General features: G+C 41.9%; 1 protein-coding gene across 2 annotated transcripts in view; it reads left to right on the top strand.

The window, feature by feature from the left end:
* The window catches only part of mast1a (microtubule associated serine/threonine kinase 1a), a 53,902-nt gene extending 34,912 nt beyond the window's left edge, over positions 1-18,990 (top strand). For both annotated transcript variants that reach the window (XM_028405301.1, XM_028405311.1), the window contains exons 8-27: positions 1,119-1,328; positions 1,423-1,524; positions 3,845-3,977; positions 5,582-5,649; positions 5,754-5,830; positions 6,963-7,171; positions 7,248-7,386; positions 7,474-7,606; positions 8,466-8,631; positions 8,727-8,828; positions 9,234-9,356; positions 9,490-9,599; positions 11,887-12,050; positions 12,941-13,185; positions 13,416-13,673; positions 13,756-13,988; positions 14,217-14,339; positions 14,467-14,603; positions 14,874-15,061; positions 15,243-18,990. In XM_028405301.1, coding sequence (XP_028261102.1) covers positions 1,119-1,328; positions 1,423-1,524; positions 3,845-3,977; positions 5,582-5,649; positions 5,754-5,830; positions 6,963-7,171; positions 7,248-7,386; positions 7,474-7,606; positions 8,466-8,631; positions 8,727-8,828; positions 9,234-9,356; positions 9,490-9,599; positions 11,887-12,050; positions 12,941-13,185; positions 13,416-13,673; positions 13,756-13,988; positions 14,217-14,339; positions 14,467-14,603; positions 14,874-15,061; positions 15,243-16,927 — 4,605 coding nt within the window. In that variant the 3' untranslated portion in view covers positions 16,928-18,990. The remainder of the gene's footprint in view (positions 1-1,118; positions 1,329-1,422; positions 1,525-3,844; positions 3,978-5,581; positions 5,650-5,753; positions 5,831-6,962; positions 7,172-7,247; positions 7,387-7,473; positions 7,607-8,465; positions 8,632-8,726; positions 8,829-9,233; positions 9,357-9,489; positions 9,600-11,886; positions 12,051-12,940; positions 13,186-13,415; positions 13,674-13,755; positions 13,989-14,216; positions 14,340-14,466; positions 14,604-14,873; positions 15,062-15,242) is intronic.
* Positions 18,991-19,959: the final 969 nt, after the last annotated feature.

Below are 19,959 nucleotides of genomic sequence, written 5' to 3' on the forward strand. Positions count from 1 at the left end.
AGCCCAGTTTATGTGGCTCATAAATCAAGATTCATTTTTTTCTTTATTCTTCAGTTTATTGTTATTAATGTTGCAGATTTCATTCAGTTGACAGTGCTTTATTTTTTCTGCTGCTGCTGTAGAGGCCCTAGATTCCCTCGTGAACACTCTTTTAACACTGAGCCGTTATCTCACCTGCTCTTCTGCACCTTTGAGCAAGGCTTACTGCTCTCTCCTGACCTCCAGCATAAAGAGAGCTTTCAGTCAGTGTCAGTGGCCTGACATTTTATTTAATGCAGGGTTCTTGTTGGTTGACATCACCTTCTGTGAAAAATCCTCAGGAGTGTCTGAAATACTAGAGCTAAACCAAAAATCAATTAGATCATAAATATTGCTCATTTCCAAGTTATGATCAAATTCTAACCTTGCCTCTTAAACCTGCTTTCATGTGATACACTCTCACATCTGGATACATGAATCAGTGTCGTAGAGAGACAGCAGATAAGTGTGTTTGTGTGAGAGAGAGAGAGAGAGAGAGAGTGAGGGAGAGAGGGAGAGAGGGAGAGAGAGAGAAAAAATGTGTGTCACAGCAGGCAGATGTCCTTAAACACCTGCATCAACACACACACAGTGTCATGCTGAATTCATTATAAAGCATTGACATTCTCAGGATAGTGAATGGTTTCACTGACGATGTAAGACAAATTAGCAGGCACATATCTGAAATAGAATAAGTGAAAGAGACTAGGCGAAGCCTTGCAGCATATGTGACAGGTTCTAGCTGCAAGATGTTTTTCCAGACTCCTACGTTCTTCCTAAGAAACTATTTGAACATATTTTCCACCCTTAGTGTGAATTAGTGAATCATTAAAGTAGATGTTTTATGATGCTGTATGCACATTGCACGAAAACATTAAAGGATTACAGGGACTGTGATGCAAACTGCAACTGTTCACTCATATGTGTGTTCCTATTTCTGTGATATTTGAAGAATAGTAAAAGTCCTGTGTGTGTGTTTTAGTAATAGATCTGATTTATTCAGAACATGTTCCAAACTAGTGAAGTCTATGAAATGATCGTCTAATCTAATTGACTGTCTGGTCTAGTTGACTGTTAACCATCGTCATGTCCCTAATCAGGCCACAGCGCAGATGGAGGAGAGGCTGGCGGAGTTCATCCAAAATTACTCCCCAGAGTACGTTCTGCCGTTGGCCGACGGTGTCCTCAGCTTCATCCACCACCAGATTGCTGAGCTGTCCAGAGACTGCCTGACTAAATCACGCGAGGGGCTCATTACCAGTGTCTACTTCTGTGAGCTGCAGGAAAACCTGGAGAAGTTGCTGCACGATGTGAGCTGTGACCTGATCAATGTAAAGTGATGTCATTTACTTCTGCTTCTTCACAAACTGATCCGCATCTCTCTCTCTGTCTGTCTGTCTTCAGGCGTACGAGCGTTCAGAGAGCTCAGAGCTCACTTTTGTCATTGAGCTTGTCAAAAAGCTCTTCATCATCATATCTCGTCCGGCCAGGCTGCTGGAGTGTTTGGTAAGTTTCTGACTCTGTGGTAGTATTTTATATTTTACGTCCAGGCATTAAACGAACATATATCGTGGCCATTTCTACATAATTTCACACAGACTCCTGTCTGTCCTGACTCCTTCTGACATGATGAAGAGCAGCTCCTTCTTGTTGAATTGGCACTTAAGTGGGCCAAAGTGTTTGCAGTGCGTTCAGTCTGAAGTGATGAAATACAGGTTTTCTAAGTGTGTCACAGCTGGAAGCCCTGCCGTCAGGGATGGTTTAAGGCTCTTTTAATCTTTAACGTTGCATTTGTTATAGTTGTACAAGATGTATGTTCTGTGTGCTAGCACCAGAACAGAACTGCGGTTTTTAGAATTGTTGCACAGTTTCCTTCAAAGCTTCACACTTGGATTGTCCTTGTTGGCCAAAAATAATAAAGGGGATCAAGAACTGTTTCTTATCTTTTGTACAATAAAGTAAAGGAGAGGTTTGTCTACTAGCCAGATGCTAAGAAAGTTGTCTTGACACTGTTCAGACTGCAGCTATCAGAGACTAAACTCAAACCAAAATGACCAATACCAGACATTCAGATTTAATGTTATTGTTAAATAACAACTTCAACCAAATGTTCTTAAGGTAACTGTGTTAATTCTTGCTGTTTTTATTTTTAATCATTTGCTTGCTGTTAAATTGAAAGGCACTTTGAGCTGCATTTTCTGCATAAGGAGTGCTATGTAATTATGCCCATGACTTAATTGACTTTTATCTGATGCAGTAACAGGATTGTCCATTTAAGTCAAAACCAGCATGCAAGCGTATGTTCTGTCACAATTATCTTGCATATAGAAGTAGCTGCTAATGTTTCCTTGTTTCCAGTAAATGTTGTTTCACATCCAGCATTTTTAATGCATGAGATGAGCTGTGGTTGTATGAATGTGTTGTTTTATGCATTAAAGGGTCATGGTTTTGTTTAAACTGTATCATTCAGTACATGATTCAGTGCAATCGTCCCACTTAACTTGAGACTGAATAGCATTTTTCTTCCACCTCCGCAGCAGTGTGTCAAATCAGCAGAAGAGCAGAGCCATGTCCTTGGCATGTAGATACATAATTGACTCGAACTTATTTATTAATAACAAGCTTCTTTGTAGACACACCTGCATATCAGCCTGCTGATTGATGGCCTCCCATGTTCGTTATTAGTGTGGTCCCTTCTCCCAACACCCCTGGGCTCATCTTTCTGTTGCCAAGGCGACCGTCAGAAAAGGTCGATGGGGTCAGGCAGGTTGTGGAGGGGACTTTAGATCCTTATGGCCCTCAGGTTAGGGAGGAGAGAACTCACACAGATAAAACATTGTCCGCGGCCTTAGAGTTCATTTAGCATTCAAGTCAGCAGTGAGGTCTGATTTAGGGAAAATGTCACACAGTCAGGAGGCTGTTAGCTGCAAGAATATTATCCTGGAGCAGAGCAAGCTATCAGAGAGCCAGGTTAATTCCCCCACTCCTTACTCTTTTTTTTTTTCTTCTGGTCGGAGTGAGCAGATATGAGAGAGCAGCGAAGGAAATGATCCCGGCCGCCTCTGGCTTTCTAATCAAAATGTTATTCCACCAACAGGAATGAAACTGAATCCCGCAGGACAACACAAAAGGCTGTTTTGTTGGAAAAAAAAGATGTTTTCAAGAAAGCAATTTAAAGTTGTGAAGTGTATTAACACTGACTATGTTTGTTCCATAGCCCCACAGCAGTGTTTGGTCATGTATTTGTCTGTAGGTTTAGATATGTTATAACGATAAGTTGACACAGTTACTTTGATATGTTTATACATGTGTCACAATATAACATCAGTTCATTCAGCTATTATCACACCCTTTTGTTACTTAAAAGTTCATCACTGTGGATCAATACTTGGCCATGGGCCTGGAAAAAAATAATCAATAGTGTGATACAACATGTTAGCTCACTACACACATATTACATCATAGCTAGATTTCAATACAGAGACGAAAAATTTGAATTATATAAGCTGACAATATTAATGAAAATTGGCCGATAGGTAGTAGTAATATTAACAACTTTGATGTGCTCAGAAAAACATGCAACATTTACTGCTTGCAGACATTGTGTGATGGTCTACACATGTTCAGTCTCACCTGTGTATTTAGTTTTTTTCAGTGTTTGTCTAATGTTTCCTGTTAGTTAAGCAGCTGGACTCTTATGAATGCCAGAGATCATATATGTGTATATAATTATATAATATACATATATACATATGATCCATATACAGTGTTGCAGCGTACTGAAATCTTTGTATCGTTTCATCTGTGTTTGTTCTTGCACCATCAGGAGTTCAACCCTGAAGAGTTTTACCATCTACTGGAGGCAGCGGAGGACCATGCCAAGGAGGGCCAACTGATGAAGGCAGACATCCCCCGATATATTATCAGTCAGCTGGGCCTGACCAGAGACCCACTGGAAGGTAAGAGAAGAAGGATAAGACTTGGATGAGAACATCAATAGCACTCACATGTCAGTGTGTTAAGTACAGAGTCATTGAAGTTTTTATACTAACAAAAAGTCATTTTAGTCAGCCAGGCTGTCTGAACCCTGTGACTCTTTTGGACTACAGTATTTTTTTTAGAAAAGAAAATTGACATGGACATTTAGGGAAAAAACAATAGAAACACCTTGACTTGTGAATACACACAGCTGTAAAGAGTGTCTTCAGATTCGATTGAAGTCGCTGCACGAACCTTAGATTCTTGTTTTCAGAATTAAATGCAAATAAGTAAATACTATGTTAAGTCATGCAGAGCAAAATCATCACAGTTTAGCAGCACTAGCTGTAAAAGCATGACTACACCTGCACTCTCACCCTATTATTAGGACAAACAGAGGTGAGTGGTCAGCAGACCCAAGAGACCCTGATGGGACCAGTGACTGCAAAGGTTAATGCTAACATCTTAAACTCAGAGCTGAACATACTATTGCCTTTTCCAAAATTAATCACATGTATTTGTGCCCAGTATCCACTAATATGTGTTGAAATAATTAAATACTTTCATTACAAATGCAGAAATAAGTAACTCTGTGGTAATATTGTGTGGGGCCACCAGAGTTCTCAAGTTATGGAACAGAATTAGATCATGTTTATAATATAGTTATAATATCAATACTTTGTTGCATCTGTGTTTTTGTCTGGGGGAGTTCAGTTTAAAAAGTGATGCATAAATCTGTTGATCAGAATGAGGACGTACAGTATTGCTCTGGCTGGTGGGATTGCTCTCTTTCTTTAATCATCATGGCTTAAATTCAGTCCCCAAGCTTACAGTTGTACTTCACATCTGCTTGGCTGCTTTCCACCCTCATCCATCAAGAACTGCTCATTAGCTGATGAGTTAAAGGACTCTAGATGGCTCTTAACCATGAACCACTGCAGTCTTATCCCTGATTTCATGAGACACATGTTGGGTTAGGTCTGTCTGAGTTAATCTGCTAACAATGTGCCACTTGATATCTTGATCTTGCACTTTCTTTAGCACCTACATTGTCATGCATTTGCACACCCACATAGCAGCCACACTTTCACACTCGCATTTCTTTTCTTGGTTTCTCATAGCGACAGTTGACAAGATCAGTAGTTTTGGTGTCAGACTGAAAACTGACAGAATATTCCTTTTTTCTGCTCTGTGACATTTATCTTACATAAGTTAATAACTACAGAGCTTTACAAAGTTAATTATCATTCAAATATGTCCCTTCTTCAAACAAACAGTGGTATAATCAGTGCATTCAAGCAGTTGTCACATACAACAGTGCAAGGACACTGAAAATTATCTGCTTATGGATGGAGGAAGAACAAAGAGAGGAGGAGGCTGAGCTGAGGAGACAAAAAATAATGAGGAAGAAGTTATTTTAATTCATCTGTTTTGAATAGCTGTTTTGTTAAAAATGTCTCAGCAGCTGGTTTTTTATTTATTTATTTATTTTAAGTGTGTTTATTTTTTCAGTGTTTTAGCTGGAAAGTGGCCTCTCATTTTTATGACACCAGGCTTGGTGGTTAACAAACATGTTTCTCAACAGAAATCGTGAGCCTGGACAGCTGTGACAGCGAAGGTCCACATACTCCAGAGACAGATGACTCAGCGGAGGTAATGAACAGACAATACATACAGGGGAAGCCTATGCATACAGACAAAGAAACTAAAAAAAACACTTTTATTTTGCTTTTTAATTTTGTGTTCGGTGCCACCAGGGTAAAGGGAGATCCATCAAACCTCCAACTGAAGAAGACTTTCAGACCATCAAGCTGATCAGCAATGGAGCTTATGGGTAAGTGAAGGTTTTATAACCTCACTGCTTCCTCCCACAAACCCAAAGAGTGAAGGAATTTGGCTCAGCTGCCTTTTAACTTCACACCCATGTAGATATATTGTTATTATCATTTAGTTAGTAGGTGTGTTTCTCTGTTACTTTGAACTGCTGTTTTAAAGTGCAGGAGTGAACTTTCCTTTGTAATTGTTATACATTTAATTAGCTGAGTTTTAGATGTATACTTAATGGTAGAATTTAAAGCATAAGCTAAAGAAACCCAAGTCTGTATGACAAGTATTTTTGAGGTCAATGAACTGCAAATGTGACTGTATTCTTTGCTTTTGTGAAGATTAAGTCCTACAACCTTGATTCACCAAGTAAATCTTGGTAATAACTGGACTTATCTAGCAAGACAATGATCCAAAGCCCACATCCAAGTTAGTTAAAGCTTTGTTCTGGGATCATACCTCGAATGTCCTTGAACGGTCATCTTAGCGCCAAATTAAATTTAAAATATATGGTGGGAATTAAAGAAAGAGGTGACTGCAGAAAAGAACATTATTGAGAGGAAAGTGACAAGACGTCAGGCGCTCATGAGAAAGCTTAGCAGAGGCGTAAAAAGGACAATGTTTTTCTAGGAAACAATCCAATTTATCCAATAATCATTCTTGTCATTCTTGTCAGAAACGTCTCAGAATAAACAAGTTCATGTTGTTCCATCTGATTGTTTAACATCTCTGCAGAATCGGGGGGGGGGGGGGGGGGGGGTGAATCGTTTTGGATATGTTGTGTTTAACATATGTTAAATAAACACTGCTGTAGTCCCTGGCACTCATGGCAACACGAAAGGACCTGACAGATTAAAGTACAGGTCCAACATTCAGGGATTGGTTTTTACTACAAATATATGCACTAAAATTGTTTTATTTGTAAAGCGCTTTGGGCAATCTCTGGTTGTAGTAAGGCGCTTTATAAATAAAGATTGATTGATTGATTGACTGTAACTACAGCCAGTCTATAGGAATTTAGAAATAAGTGTAACACATGGTACATATGCTACTACATGTTAAAAGCTGGCTTAGGTGACTCATTGATTGTCCATTTTGATTAATTTCTCACCACATCATTCCTTATGTCATTTTTTTTTTAGTGCTGTCTACCTGGTGCGCCACAGGGAGACACGGCAGCGCTTTGCCATGAAGAAGATCAACAAGCAGAATCTACTACTGAGGAACCAGATTCAGCAGGCGTTTGTGGAGAGGGACATCCTCACCTTTGCAGAGAACCCCTTTGTCGTTTCCATGTTCTGCTCCTTTGAAACACGGCGGCACCTCTGCATGGTCATGGAGTATGTTGAAGGTAATGCACACATTTGCATGCAGATTTTTTGGTACTGTGATTTCAGCCATCATCTGCGGTCCTTCTGTTTCCTCAGGTGGAGACTGTGCCACTTTGTTGAAGAACATCGGGGCTCTGCCTGTGGAGCTGGCACGGATGTATTTTGCTGAGACCGTATTAGCCCTGGAGTATCTGCACAACTATGGCATCGTCCACAGAGACCTCAAACCAGACAAGTGAGCGTTTAAAGCGATGCTAATTACAGAAATTTAAAGTGACTCGTCATCACAACAACTGACTTTCTCTTTCCTGTATCCTTATAGTCTCCTGATCACTTCCATGGGTCACATTAAGCTCACAGACTTTGGCCTGTCAAAGATGGGCTTAATGAACCTCACCACCAACCTGTATGAAGGACACATAGAGAAAGATGCCAGGGAGTTCCTGGATAAGCAGGTACCTGTTACCGCATCTGCATTGAAGGTTTTTATTGATTTGCATGTTTTTTTTCCAGCCACATGATAAAAATATAAAGGATGCAGACAGTTTAATTATCAACTATAAGAATGTGCACATAGCAGAAATACTGACAGATAGGATGTGTGGTAGCTGATCAGCCGGCTGACATTTAAAAGATCCTTTAGTTTTCTCCAGCCATGCGTGCAAACCTGCCAAGTCATCCAGCAAAATCAATAATCCCCAAATAAAGACAGTGCATTACAGTGCTTCCTGTTTAGTCTGAATTACTGAATCATTAATGTTCTCCATCTCCATCACAATCCCATTTTGCAATCATATTTATTGTTTATGCTCTGAAATAATCCAGTCATACTCAGTCAGATTGGCCTGCATGTCCTCTTGCTCTTCAGCAGGCATCTGTTTGTCTGCCAGCAATCAGCTCACATCTGCAGATAAAACAGACCACAGCTTTGCTTTTTATGTTTGTACTGCAGAGAATGATCATCTGGTCGGCACGGACGACTGCCATGTGCATCCACTTACACTCTTACACATACAATTCATGGTCATTTTTAGATATGCTGAACTGCACATCATTGCTGAAAGGGGCCTTTTCAAATAAAACCTTAAACATATGGACTCAATTGATAGAACACAGATAAATCCATGTTGTTACTGCCTCCACATAAGACTCTGATACTCAATACTTAAATCAGTACCTGTACAATCATTTGAAAATCTGAACAAAGCTATTATATTACGTTTTCCAGAAAAATAATCTAGTTAAGGATGTTTAGGTCCTTTCTCTTCATTCTCTGCCTTCCCACCATATTCTCTTCATTGCCCCCTCCGTCAGGTCTGTGGTACACCGGAGTACATCGCTCCAGAGGTGATCCTCCGTCAAGGCTACGGGAAGCCGGTGGACTGGTGGGCCATGGGTATCATCCTCTATGAGTTCTTGGTGGGCTGTGTTCCTTTCTTCGGAGACACTCCTGAAGAGCTGTTTGGACAGGTCATCACAGGTGAGGAAGAAGAGTTAAGCTTTCAAAACATACATTTCAAAAGTACTTTACGTCTTCCTGGATGGTGTGATCATATTTCTGTCTCTCTCTGATAGATGATATAGTTTGGCCAGAGGGCGATGAGGCCTTGCCAGCTGATGCACAGGCCCTAATCTCTGCCTTGTTGCAGACCAACCCTCTTGTGAGGTTGGGTACAGGTACTGATTTATGCATTCACTTGATTATTGATCTACCGTCTGCATTCACCATCTATCATATGTGTTTTTTGAGACTTACTGTGTTACTCTGTCCATTTAATATGACGCTATCAGCCAGTTAGCTAAGCACAAAGAATGGCTATGTGCCTATAGCAACAAGTAGTGGTTTTAAGAAAGCTAATGGAGCAATGGTTGTATCATGAGTTACATACATCTCTTTTTGGTGTGTGCAGGTGTTAGACAGGTTCAAATCCACACTCTTGAACGTTAATGTCGTCCATTTTCCCAGGCAGCGCTGAAACAGAAATCCCTCAGAATTAAACCGTAGAGGCCTGTAACCAGAGCTGTACTACCACAAACTTATTTGTCACTCCCCCTGTTTGTTTTTTTCCCCTCTTCCTTCAGGAGGAGCGTTTGAGGTGAAACAGCACGCATTCTTCACTGAGCTGGACTGGAACAGCCTTCTGAGACAGAAGGCAGAGTTCATTCCTCACCTGGAGTCAGAGGAGGACACCAGCTACTTTGATAGTAAGTGTGTCTGGATTTATGTTTGTAAAGCATCAATATTAGGTTAATACATTACTCTACCAATACTTTCCCAGTCAGAGATGCACATTTTAATCTTGAAATGACAATGTTCTCTCACTCTCGCCTCTGGCAGCCCGCTCAGATCGTTATCACCACATCAATACGTACGACGAGGATGACACCAACGATGATGAGCCAGTGGAGATCAGACAGTTCTCCTCCTGCTCTCCTCGCTTCAGCAAGGTCTGACTTCTTCCTTCTCTGGCATTTAATCACTCTTTCCTTTTTCTGTCTTACTGTGTCAACCTGTCATATATTGTCAAGCAGACACTTGGCACAGAAAATAGGTCACCGTTCACAGAGAGCAGCACCTGGAGGCTGGACCCAGGTCTTCCTTCTGTTGTTAATAAACGGCTACACCATTCATCCTTATTCCACTTGTCTCCAGCTTCTATTTTAAGCCCCTGTGCACACATTTAGCTTTCCTATGAGGCCTTAGACGGCCTTTTCTGCTCCATCTGTCTGCTGATGTATTATGACCCAGACATCTTTCAACCTTTTTTGTCCACATTTTACTTTCTTTTGCTAAATCTCTTTTAATTCTGATCTCTCTTTTCTGTCACATTTTTCCTCCCTGGTGGGATTTTCTCACCTCTCTGTTTTTTCTCCACTCTCGGCTCTCCCACTTTTACTCTCTCTCCGTCTGTCTAACTCACTTCTCTGTTTTTCACCTCATCTATCTTTTTATGTTTGGCTTGTGAAAGAGCTCTTCAGTAAATCGCCTCATTGAGAATCCAATCTCTTTTAAATTGGAGATGCATTTGAAGTTACAGCTGAAGTAGCAGTTACAGGGCTGCTGAGTGGGCAAGCTGAAGCAGAGAAGGTGATCAAAGACATCTGCCAAACACAGAAACAGTATAAGATCAACTTGACCACACAAGTATTTGAATTATTTTTAATTATAATTTATCACTTTATTTGCAAAAGGAACATCTGTGTTTGTGACAGATATTGTTTTAACAGAATGAGATATATTGCAATCATGTAAACAACAACACAGTAGTCTTATTATTATCATACAGTTTGTGGATGAAACATAGCTGGTGTTGGTGTCCTATGGGGAAGTGCAGGCAGCAGGTGTGTCAGCGGCCTGTGGGGCAAGGAAAAATGCCTCATTTGCAACCTCCTTTCTCATTTGTTAATAGTCATTTTGTTGTATTAGCTGACTAAAAGTGCACATATTTTCCTTGCAAAGGTAGAAGAGTCCATGAACTAGTTAGTAGCTAGTAGCTACTACTAATAGCTTTCTCAGCAGCTTTTTGTCTCGTGACAGAGGCCGATGGTTCATCTTATCACCTCCTCTTTGCATACATGTTCCCAGGATGGCCTTCCAGATGTTTTCTATGTAACAAACCATCTGTCAGGTTGTCCACCTGCACCCTCTTGCTAGGCTAGGTCCACTGCAGTGTTGGCCTTAGCCAGCTTTAAGCATCAACATTCCTGGTTGTTTGAATAGCAGATTTTGAAGCAGACTCCACAGATAGCAAAACCGAAAAAACTGCCTTTCTTTACACTGTATTGTTATTGAAAGGCTGAAAATTGAGATAAGTGAACAAACAAAGAAAACAGCAAAGAGCCAAAGCTAATGACTCCTCTGTGCAGGTGAGATAATGAATCCCCAAAGGGTTCACAACAAATAATCACACTTCAAAATATAAAAAGGAAACAGAGGAAACAGATGTCTGCTTGAAGCAGTTCTCCCTAAATGTGTTCTGCTGCATTTCATTTTGATAAAATGAAATCACAGCAGCTCTGAGATGGTTCACAAATGCAATAAAGTAAGAAATTGTTTATGGCGGTTAACATGGCTTTGGTTTTTCCTCCAGCTGGGCCTACAATAAATACTTGTTTCCATGGTGCATCACTGAATGTTCTTCAGGCTTCCCTTAACACAGCTCATCTTGTTGTCCTCCCCCACACAGCTCTACTTTCCTGTGTTACTCTGCACATAATAGGAGCCCTACAGAGTAGCTGTGTACATGTCTGTGTGGGCATGTTAATGCTCACATGCGTGCATGGTGAAAACATACAAGTTGTCTTCTTTTCTAGTAGTGTCTTTGTCCCCTTAAAAATAGACATCCCTAAGCAAGTGTCACTGCCTATTTTAAAGGCTGAAGCCCATAAGGCTGATTCAGTGCCTACAGAAATCAACAAGGAAAGTAAATGTATTCTTCTTCTTCAAATCTAAATCTGGACCTTGATGCTTTACTGTGCAAATGTTGCTAATCTTTTTCTTCCTTGTTAAAACCTCACCATTTCCAGTACATTTGGTAAACTCGCCTCTTACATATAAAATGTAACAAGTTGTAACAAGAAGCAGTTATCTGTGTTTATGTATCCTAAAAATCAGAGAAGCACATATATTTAGCACATATATGTAAAGCTCCCTCATACCAGTAACATTTCCCCTCAGTCATTAATGAAAGCTAACAGGCCGAATGATTATTGATCTGACTGTGTCCCCCTGCAGGTGTACAGCAGCATGGAGCATCTCTCTCAGCTGGAGCAGAAAGCTTCAACCTCTGTGTCGCGTCGGGAGCACAAGGGCTCTCGAGAGGACAAGGTGACCAAGAGAGAAAGCCTGGGCAGCTTCAGCATGAGAGACAAGAGCTGGAGGACTGGATCCCCTGAGATGTGAGTGCTGAGCTTTACAGGCATTTCTTTACTGTATGCATGTGTGGGTTCTTTAAACTGGAATTAGAAATGAGGGTATTCCCTGAAGAGTTGTTTTCCCCCCTGCTTAGCATAGCTGTCACATTTCCTAGTTTGCCTGGAGAACTTTTTTATATTTTAACTGACACTGAATTTGACGCTGAAAAAACTGTGTGAGAGTTCACACTCACTCTGGGTCTACAGATTAACTCTCTCCAAAGTTTGCAAACTAGGAGAGCTCACAGGATTTCAAACTGTTAGTATTTCATCATTGTAATGAATCAATGAAAATGTAGCTGCTTTTTATTAAGTGTGCGATCAATTTATTCATTTATCTATTTATCTTATACAGCACAGATGGTTTGATATTATTTGAGACTTCGTTATCGAAGCTTTCTCGTTATATTTATTAACACAGCTCATCATCTGCTACAGCAAACAGCTGTCTGCTCGAGGAAGCTTTTTAATATAGTATATTACTAACTGACAGATTGCTGACTGAGAGCAGCAGAAAATGATTGCCAAGTGTCATAGCTCAGTTTCACCTCAATCCTCATGCAGTGCACTTGGGGATTGAAACGCTTCTATATTGATATATAAAAAATAAAATTCTTCCACCATGATGGGTAAAAAAGTCACGTGAAGGAGGTTCATCATTTAATGCCTTACAAATTAGATTTCCTCCATATCATATAGGAATTATCTGTATTATCTTTAATTAGTTTAGTTCTTTGATTTTAATGGGGAATTAATTGAACAATAACTCTTCTCACCTCATATTAGTTCAGTTCAGTTATCACACTGAGACTTGCTGGCATGGCTGCAGACTCTCGATGCAGTTTGACTACACTGTGTCTCTCCTTCTCTTGCAGGAAGCGCCTGTCCTGCTCAGAGTCTCTCTACATGGAGGGTGATGCAAGCCCTCCTCTTGGTGCTCGGCGACGCTTCTCAGCACTGATGGATACACATCGCTTTGCCACACCTCTAGAGGGTGAGCCGGACCTGCTGTCCCGCCAGAACCACATGAAGGTCCGTGGAACTTCACTGGATGGGACCACTGTTCCATCACCAAGCCTGCTGGAGCAAAGAACCAGTCTGAAGGAGATAAATGGAGCAGGTGTGTAGGTTAGGAGAAAAGACAGGGTGAGGATGGGGAAATAAATGAAAAAAAGCTGAGAGAGAGAGAGAGGAAAAATGCGGTGTGCTTAGAGTGAAGGAGGTGAAATATGTAATTTTAAATGGCAACTGCTGAGTCAGTGGGCAGCAGGGCAATTCTTAACATTGCTATTTTCACCTCTAATTCTGATTAGATAACTGTAATTTTCACATGACTCTACTTCCTTACAGACAAATCCCCCAGACCTGGAGAGACACCAGGTGTTACCTCAGCCATCAGCACATTATCTGCAGGTCCTGCCACAGCCAGTCGTGATGTGATGACTCCTCTGTATGATCCTCTGGGGCCCCGAGCCACCAATGACCTGGTCCTCCGCAGAGCCCGCCACCAGCATTTGTCAGGTGATGGAGAGAAACGGAACTCCAGACCAGGCAACAAGGTCATCAAGTCAGCCTCTGCCACAGCCCTGTCTGTTATCATACCCTCAGGTGAGAATATAAAATCCTTTAGAAATACTGAAGTGTGACACACAGTACCTCACCTCTCTCCCTACCCTCTCTCTGTCACCAGTGGAACAACATGGCGGCTTCTCTCCACTGGCTAGCCCCATGTCTCCCCACTCATTCTCCTCCAACCCATCGTCACGTGACTCTTCACCCAGCAGAGACTTCTGCCCGGCAGTCAGCGTCCTGCGCTCACCCATCACTATCCATCGTTCTGGAAAGAAGTACGGCTTCACTCTCAGAGCCATACGGGTCTACATTGGAGACAGCGACATCTACAGTGTACATCACATAGTTTGGGTAAGATAGATTGTGGTTCTTTGAATGTCAGTATCCTCTTGTACCTGAATGAAAGAATGTTGAATGTAGAGCAGGATTAGGGGTATAATAAATCTCATCAATAAGGGTATCTAACAATATCTGATTTCTAATCATAGAGCATTGGAGACATCTTGTTTCCCAAATTTAGAACCACCACTACCCTCAGAAATCCACATCATTTGAACTGAATTCTGTATGTGTTGGCAGCATGTGGAGGATGGCGGCCCCGCCCAGGAAGCTGGCCTGTGTGCTGGTGACCTTATCACTCATGTCAATGGGGAACCTGTCCATGGTCTGGTCCACACTGAAGTGGTGGAGCTCATCCTCAAGGTTGGCATGAGCAGTCTTATTTATTCTCATGTCTTACTCTCATTTATTTTTTTCACTGTTATGGGAAAGGGTGGACGTAAATAAACTTGTCAGTGTAGAAATCATTTGATGTCATTGATCTGTGCAGAGTGGCAACAAGGTGACTGTGACAACTACTCCTTTTGAGAACACCTCCATTAAAGTGGGCCCTGCCCGTAAGGCCAGCTACAAGTGTAAGATGGCCCGACGAAACAAGAGGACGATGGGCAAGGATGGCCAGGACAGGTAGAAGCTTTCATTTTGGTTTATTGAAACAATAACTTGCAGAGACTTCAAGTCTTTTTTTGTTGTTATTTTCAATTATCTTGAAAGCAGGAAAAATAATCTAAGACACAACAACACAATACTCTGCACTCTGTTTTCTCCCTTTATGATCCTGTTCCTAATATTGGCAACTTTTACAGTTTCTTTACTGACAGTTTTTGTTCAACTTTCCTCTGTGCAAGGTGCTACACAAAATAATCTTTACTCTACCTTCCTCTGTCTGTCTTGCAGTAAGAAGCGTAGCTCTTTGTTCCGTAAGATCACAAAACAGTCTAATCTCCTGCACACCAGCCGCAGCTTGTCCTCTTTGAATCGCTCTCTGTCATCCAGTGAAAGTCTTCCTGGTTCCCCAACCCACAGCCTGTCAGCCCGATCCCCAACCCAGGGCTACCGCTCCACCCCTGAGTCCTCATATCTGGGTAGGAAATAAACAACACAAACCGTCTGCAGAGTTTTATTTTTAGATCCTAGATTTGAGAGTTATCCAAATTTAGAGTGTTTGGCCTGGAAAGCGTGCCAGCAAACATTTCAAACCAGGAGTGTGCTGTTTCCTCAGGGATTCTTTACATCTTTGCTGTGTTTTTTTCCTGCTTTCTTCAGGTGCTTCCTCACAAAGCAGCTCTCCAGGCTCCAGCACTCCAAACAGCCCTGCTCCCTCTCAGCACATGAGACCCAGCTCCCTGCATGGCCTCTCCCCAAAACTCCACCGCCAGTATCGATCTGCCCGCTGCAAATCAGCTGGTAACATCCCTCTGTCCCCACTGGCCCATACACCCTCCCCCACGCAATCTTCACCTCCACCCTTGCCCGGCCACACTGTAGGCAGCTCCAACACCACCCAGTCCTTCCCTGTCAAGCTCCACTCCTCACCACCGGTGGTCCGTCCTAGGCCCAAGAGTGCTGAGCCCCCACGTTCGCCTCTTCTCAAACGGGTGCAGTCAGCAGAGAAGCTGGGCTCACCTCTGACCCAGTCCAGCTCTACAGGAGGGCTGGGGGGTCCGCTGAGGAAACACAGCTTGGAGGTGCAGCACTCTGAGTACCGCAAAGATGCCTTCCTCTGTGAGCTCGGGCTCCAGAGTCTGCTGGAGACAGAAGGGGAAAATTTGCCTCCTAATCCTCCACCCGTGCCCTCGTCCTCAACAACCCCAGAGACTGGCGTCCTGAAGCCTGTGAGGAGACTAGGGAGGCAGGAGTCACCACTTAGCAGAGAAACACTGCTGGCTGGAAGGGAACGGGAAGAGAGGGAGAGAGGAAGGGAGAGGGAGAAAGAGAGGGAGGCTGGGATAAGTCAAGTTGGAGTAACAAGTTCACAGTCATCCTTCGTAAGAAAGCCTCACTCAGCTGAGCTGCCCTTGAACTCACAAAGCTCCAAGTTAACTGCAGAGACCAGTAAACCTATAACCCCTAGCACCACAACTAAAATGTCAGGAAGTTTAGGTTATGAGAAGGGGCCTGAGAAGACTTCACAGATCCCAGTCGGCACACCTCCGAAGCAGCCAGACCCCAAGGCAGCGAAAGGTGTGTTATCTAATGGTAAAGATCCCCTCGAGCAGCAGCCTGGAGGAAGACCTGAAACAAAGCAGGAAGGAGACAACAGGGGCAGGTCTGGTTTAACTGGCACTGCCTTCAACAAGAGCTCTGCTTCCGGCCCAGATAAGCCCATTGGCATCAACACAGGAGTGACAGGAGGTCCTCTGAGCATGAACAAATCCTTTAAACCTTCAGGTATTGGGGACAGCCTGAGAAAGGCTGACAGCAGTGACTCCAGAACTCCAGACCTTGGCTCCAAAAGCCCCAAACTCCCAGTTCGGGTTCTCGCTCCTGTCGTTCCCCCACACGGGCAGCCGCTCTCTCTAGGCAAAGTGAGGCAGGGACTTGGCCCTGTTAACTGCTACAGGGGAACTCTTGACTGGGAAGACAAATGTCGCCTGGAGGTGGTGGAGGAGCATTCCCCCTCTCCCTCTCCATCTCCAACTGGGGTCACCCCCTCCCTCTGTGGACCTTCCCTCTGTAAGTCGCGGCCCGTCTCCCCTGGCGACAAGACGAGCTTCGTCAGCCAGCTGACCACTGTGGCCAAAAATGTCCTCGGGCCAATCAAGCTTGGCTCTCAGGAGGGAGCCAAGAGCAAAGAGCAGCAGACTAAGGCAGCAGAGGAGAAGCATGGAGGCACAGTGGGAAAGTCTGACACCCCTGCTGGAGGTCGAGTGGTTGTTGGGGCTGCAGTGGTGACCCAAAGTCCTGCTGGTTCACCACTAGAAAAAGCATCAGGTCCACCGAAAATGTGACCCTAATTGGGGGCCTTTAATCGGACTGTAATTTAAAAAAAGATGCCTTTTTTGGATGAACAATGCAACAGAAGAAAAGCACTTAAAACAGTGTACATTCCAGTTTCAGAGTATATAAAATGTTATTTATTGATTCCAATCAATGACTGAAAAAACCAGGAGTAAAAAAATCTACTGTAAAGGTGCATTAACTGTTGATTTTCTATTATAAATAATTTATTAAGAAGACTCTTAATGTAATGTGAAACACTTTATCAGATGTATATGTGTGGGTCTATGTGAACGCATGTCATATGGTGTGTAATGTACATGTATAATAAGTACAAGAAGGTCAAAAAGTGCTTTACCGATCAAAACATGCTGAATACTGTGAAAACCAAATCCAGTCAAACCGTTTTGTTTTTTAACCAGCCCCCTTCTTTTACCGCTTATCAACCAGGACAGGGACAAATTATTAGAATACACACAATTACACATAACATGAGTTTGGCTGCAGTGAATGAGAAACAAGGAGATTTAGCTTATTTATTCATCATCCAGCAGTTTACTTAGACAAAGCAGAAGCAACCACTTTGTCAGTGGGTGTCACACAAGTCTAGTTTTGTCTGTCTGTCGCAGGGATTTTGTGTGTGTGTTGGTGTGTGTGTAGGGTCTATTTTTGATCGTTCTTGAAGGCTGTGTCCTGCTGCAGAGAAAAGCAGAAACGACAGCGCTCCGGCTCAGCGCTTATCTTTCCTTCGCAGGAGGGTTACCCCCTTTTCTCTCCTCCACCTTGAGCCGAAGCCTCACACACAAACACACACACATAAACACTCACTATGCTGCAGGAGACAGCAGTGTCAGCTGCTCATTTCCATGCATTTAAATCCATACCCCTGTGGTCAGTGAATTGTGACACAAATGTGGTTGAGTTAGGAAGTGAGTGAGTATAGAAGTATGTGTTTCACGGTTGATTCAGCGAGGGTCGTGATGGAAACTTGGGCCTGTTAGGATCCAAGAACAGGTTTTTACAAGCAGGAGGTAAACCCTGAATCACACTGGCAAAATAATGATGTGAGTGTAAAAACATGTTATAAGCACATAATCACTGAGCCCATGTGTTGTTTTAAAACAGGTAGCCATGGATTTAGCATATTATACATAATTTGTAAAAGGGCTTTACAGCAAAGGTAGAGTTTGTGCATATAGACATGGGATGTTGCACTGAATCTGTTATTGTAAAAACAAGTTTATCTAATATCCGATCATTTTAACCCACATTTTGCTGTGTAACCTAAATATGCTTTCCCACCTGACAAAGGTGAGAAATATCCCCCTCTTATTGGTCATAATCACTTCCTTATAGTTCATAACCACTATCCAGTGTACATAACCTTATGCACATATACAATTCTGTGTGTGGACGTGGGTAGAAATGGAGCTGAATGATTGAATCCACATTTGTTGTTTTATTTATTTTGATTATTCCGAATTAAGTCAAAGTTATTCAGCCACAATAGAACACCACAGTCCAAAGTCCAATCCTCAAACAGATGGTTCACTGCACTGCTTTTTTTAATGAGCTGGCTGAATCTCTCTGGAAAACCAAAACAGTGAGGCTAAAAGGTGCACAGAGCTACAGCTCATTAATGTAAAAAAAACCATGTCCCATGCAGTACATACATCCAGAGGGAGCTTTTTTAGTCATAGATCATAGAACTCTGCTGCCCTCCAGTGGTGCACAACATCAAATATCTGCTAGAAGAGTTTCTCTTAGGAGCTGAGGCCACTTATTTTTTTGATGGTATCAGCCGTCGGTTTAATAAATATGCATTTACAACAAAAACATTTGCAGTAATTATCAATTGAAACACTTGAAACGTGAATTATTTTTCCGTTGGTCTTCACATGACTGTTAATTATATCCTTAGGTATAGGGATTATGCTATTAAATAACTGTCATATATACATATATATATATATATAGTCCTTTTATATCTTGATATCTTAAAGGAGTCATCAGGTCAGCTTGAATCTCTACATTAAGAAATGTAACTGTATGCTTATGCAGCTACTATGTCCACGTTCAGGCCTTTTACCAATCAGTGGTGTCGATACTAGTGTTACATGCTCGAAGTCTTTCTTTTTGCGGTTGACAGAGAGACTAGTATACATGCACTTTATTTTAAAGGAAAGAAAATTGTCAATTTAATAGTATTGTTTGTAAGTTGCTGACTATCCTGTAAACAAATATGGATTCTACAAATGAACACAGGAGGTCAAGTATAAAAACATTCCACATTCCTCTGTTCACTCAAAGTGTATTTAGTTGTACCACTGGGGCATTTTTGTTTGTGATAGATGTGATTTAAATAAGACACCTGAAGTGCAGTATGTGGAATAAAATTCAGACATTTGTTCCAAAACCGCCTCATTTTCTTGTTGATGTTGTCACCAGAAAAAAAGAAGAGACCTGTCCTCGTTCCACTGGTATCTTTGTCCTTCAAGCTGATGTTGTGTTTGGGCCAGTGCAGATTGAGATGTAATGTTTTCTTGTCTCTGCCTCCTTTCTTCTGTCCTCCTCTGTTTTTAGAGGCTCCTTAAATTGTTCAGCTTTTTCTGAAGTGTCTGTAAACTGCTGTTGTGTTTGGCCCAATCTCCCTAAGCCTCAGCTGTTATTCCAAGATCAGACAATTCACCTGCAATTCAAAGCAATTATTCAGATTAATTCAGCTACTTTTATAACAGATTCAGCTTATGTTTAATAATTTCAGCTTGTGTTCAGAGTAATTCAGCTCTTGTTCCATCATTCAGCTTCTATTCATATTAATTCTGTAATTCTATGAATTACATGCAGATTTCATATTCTCAAAGGGTTCAAAGCAATCGTTCAGATAAGCATTCAAAGCAATGCTTCAGCTGCTGCAATCAAACTTGCATTTTCTTCAGGAAATGCTTTTTCTAGTTTTAAATTCATATTGAATATAACTATCTAAACAGAAATACGCGAAAGTGCACAGTAAAGTGTAAATACTGTCACAGGGTCAGTCTGA

The sequence above is a fragment of the Parambassis ranga genome, chromosome 1 (assembly GCF_900634625.1).
Source record: "Parambassis ranga chromosome 1, fParRan2.1, whole genome shotgun sequence".
In the NCBI taxonomy this organism is placed as follows: domain Eukaryota; kingdom Metazoa; phylum Chordata; class Actinopteri; family Ambassidae; genus Parambassis; species Parambassis ranga.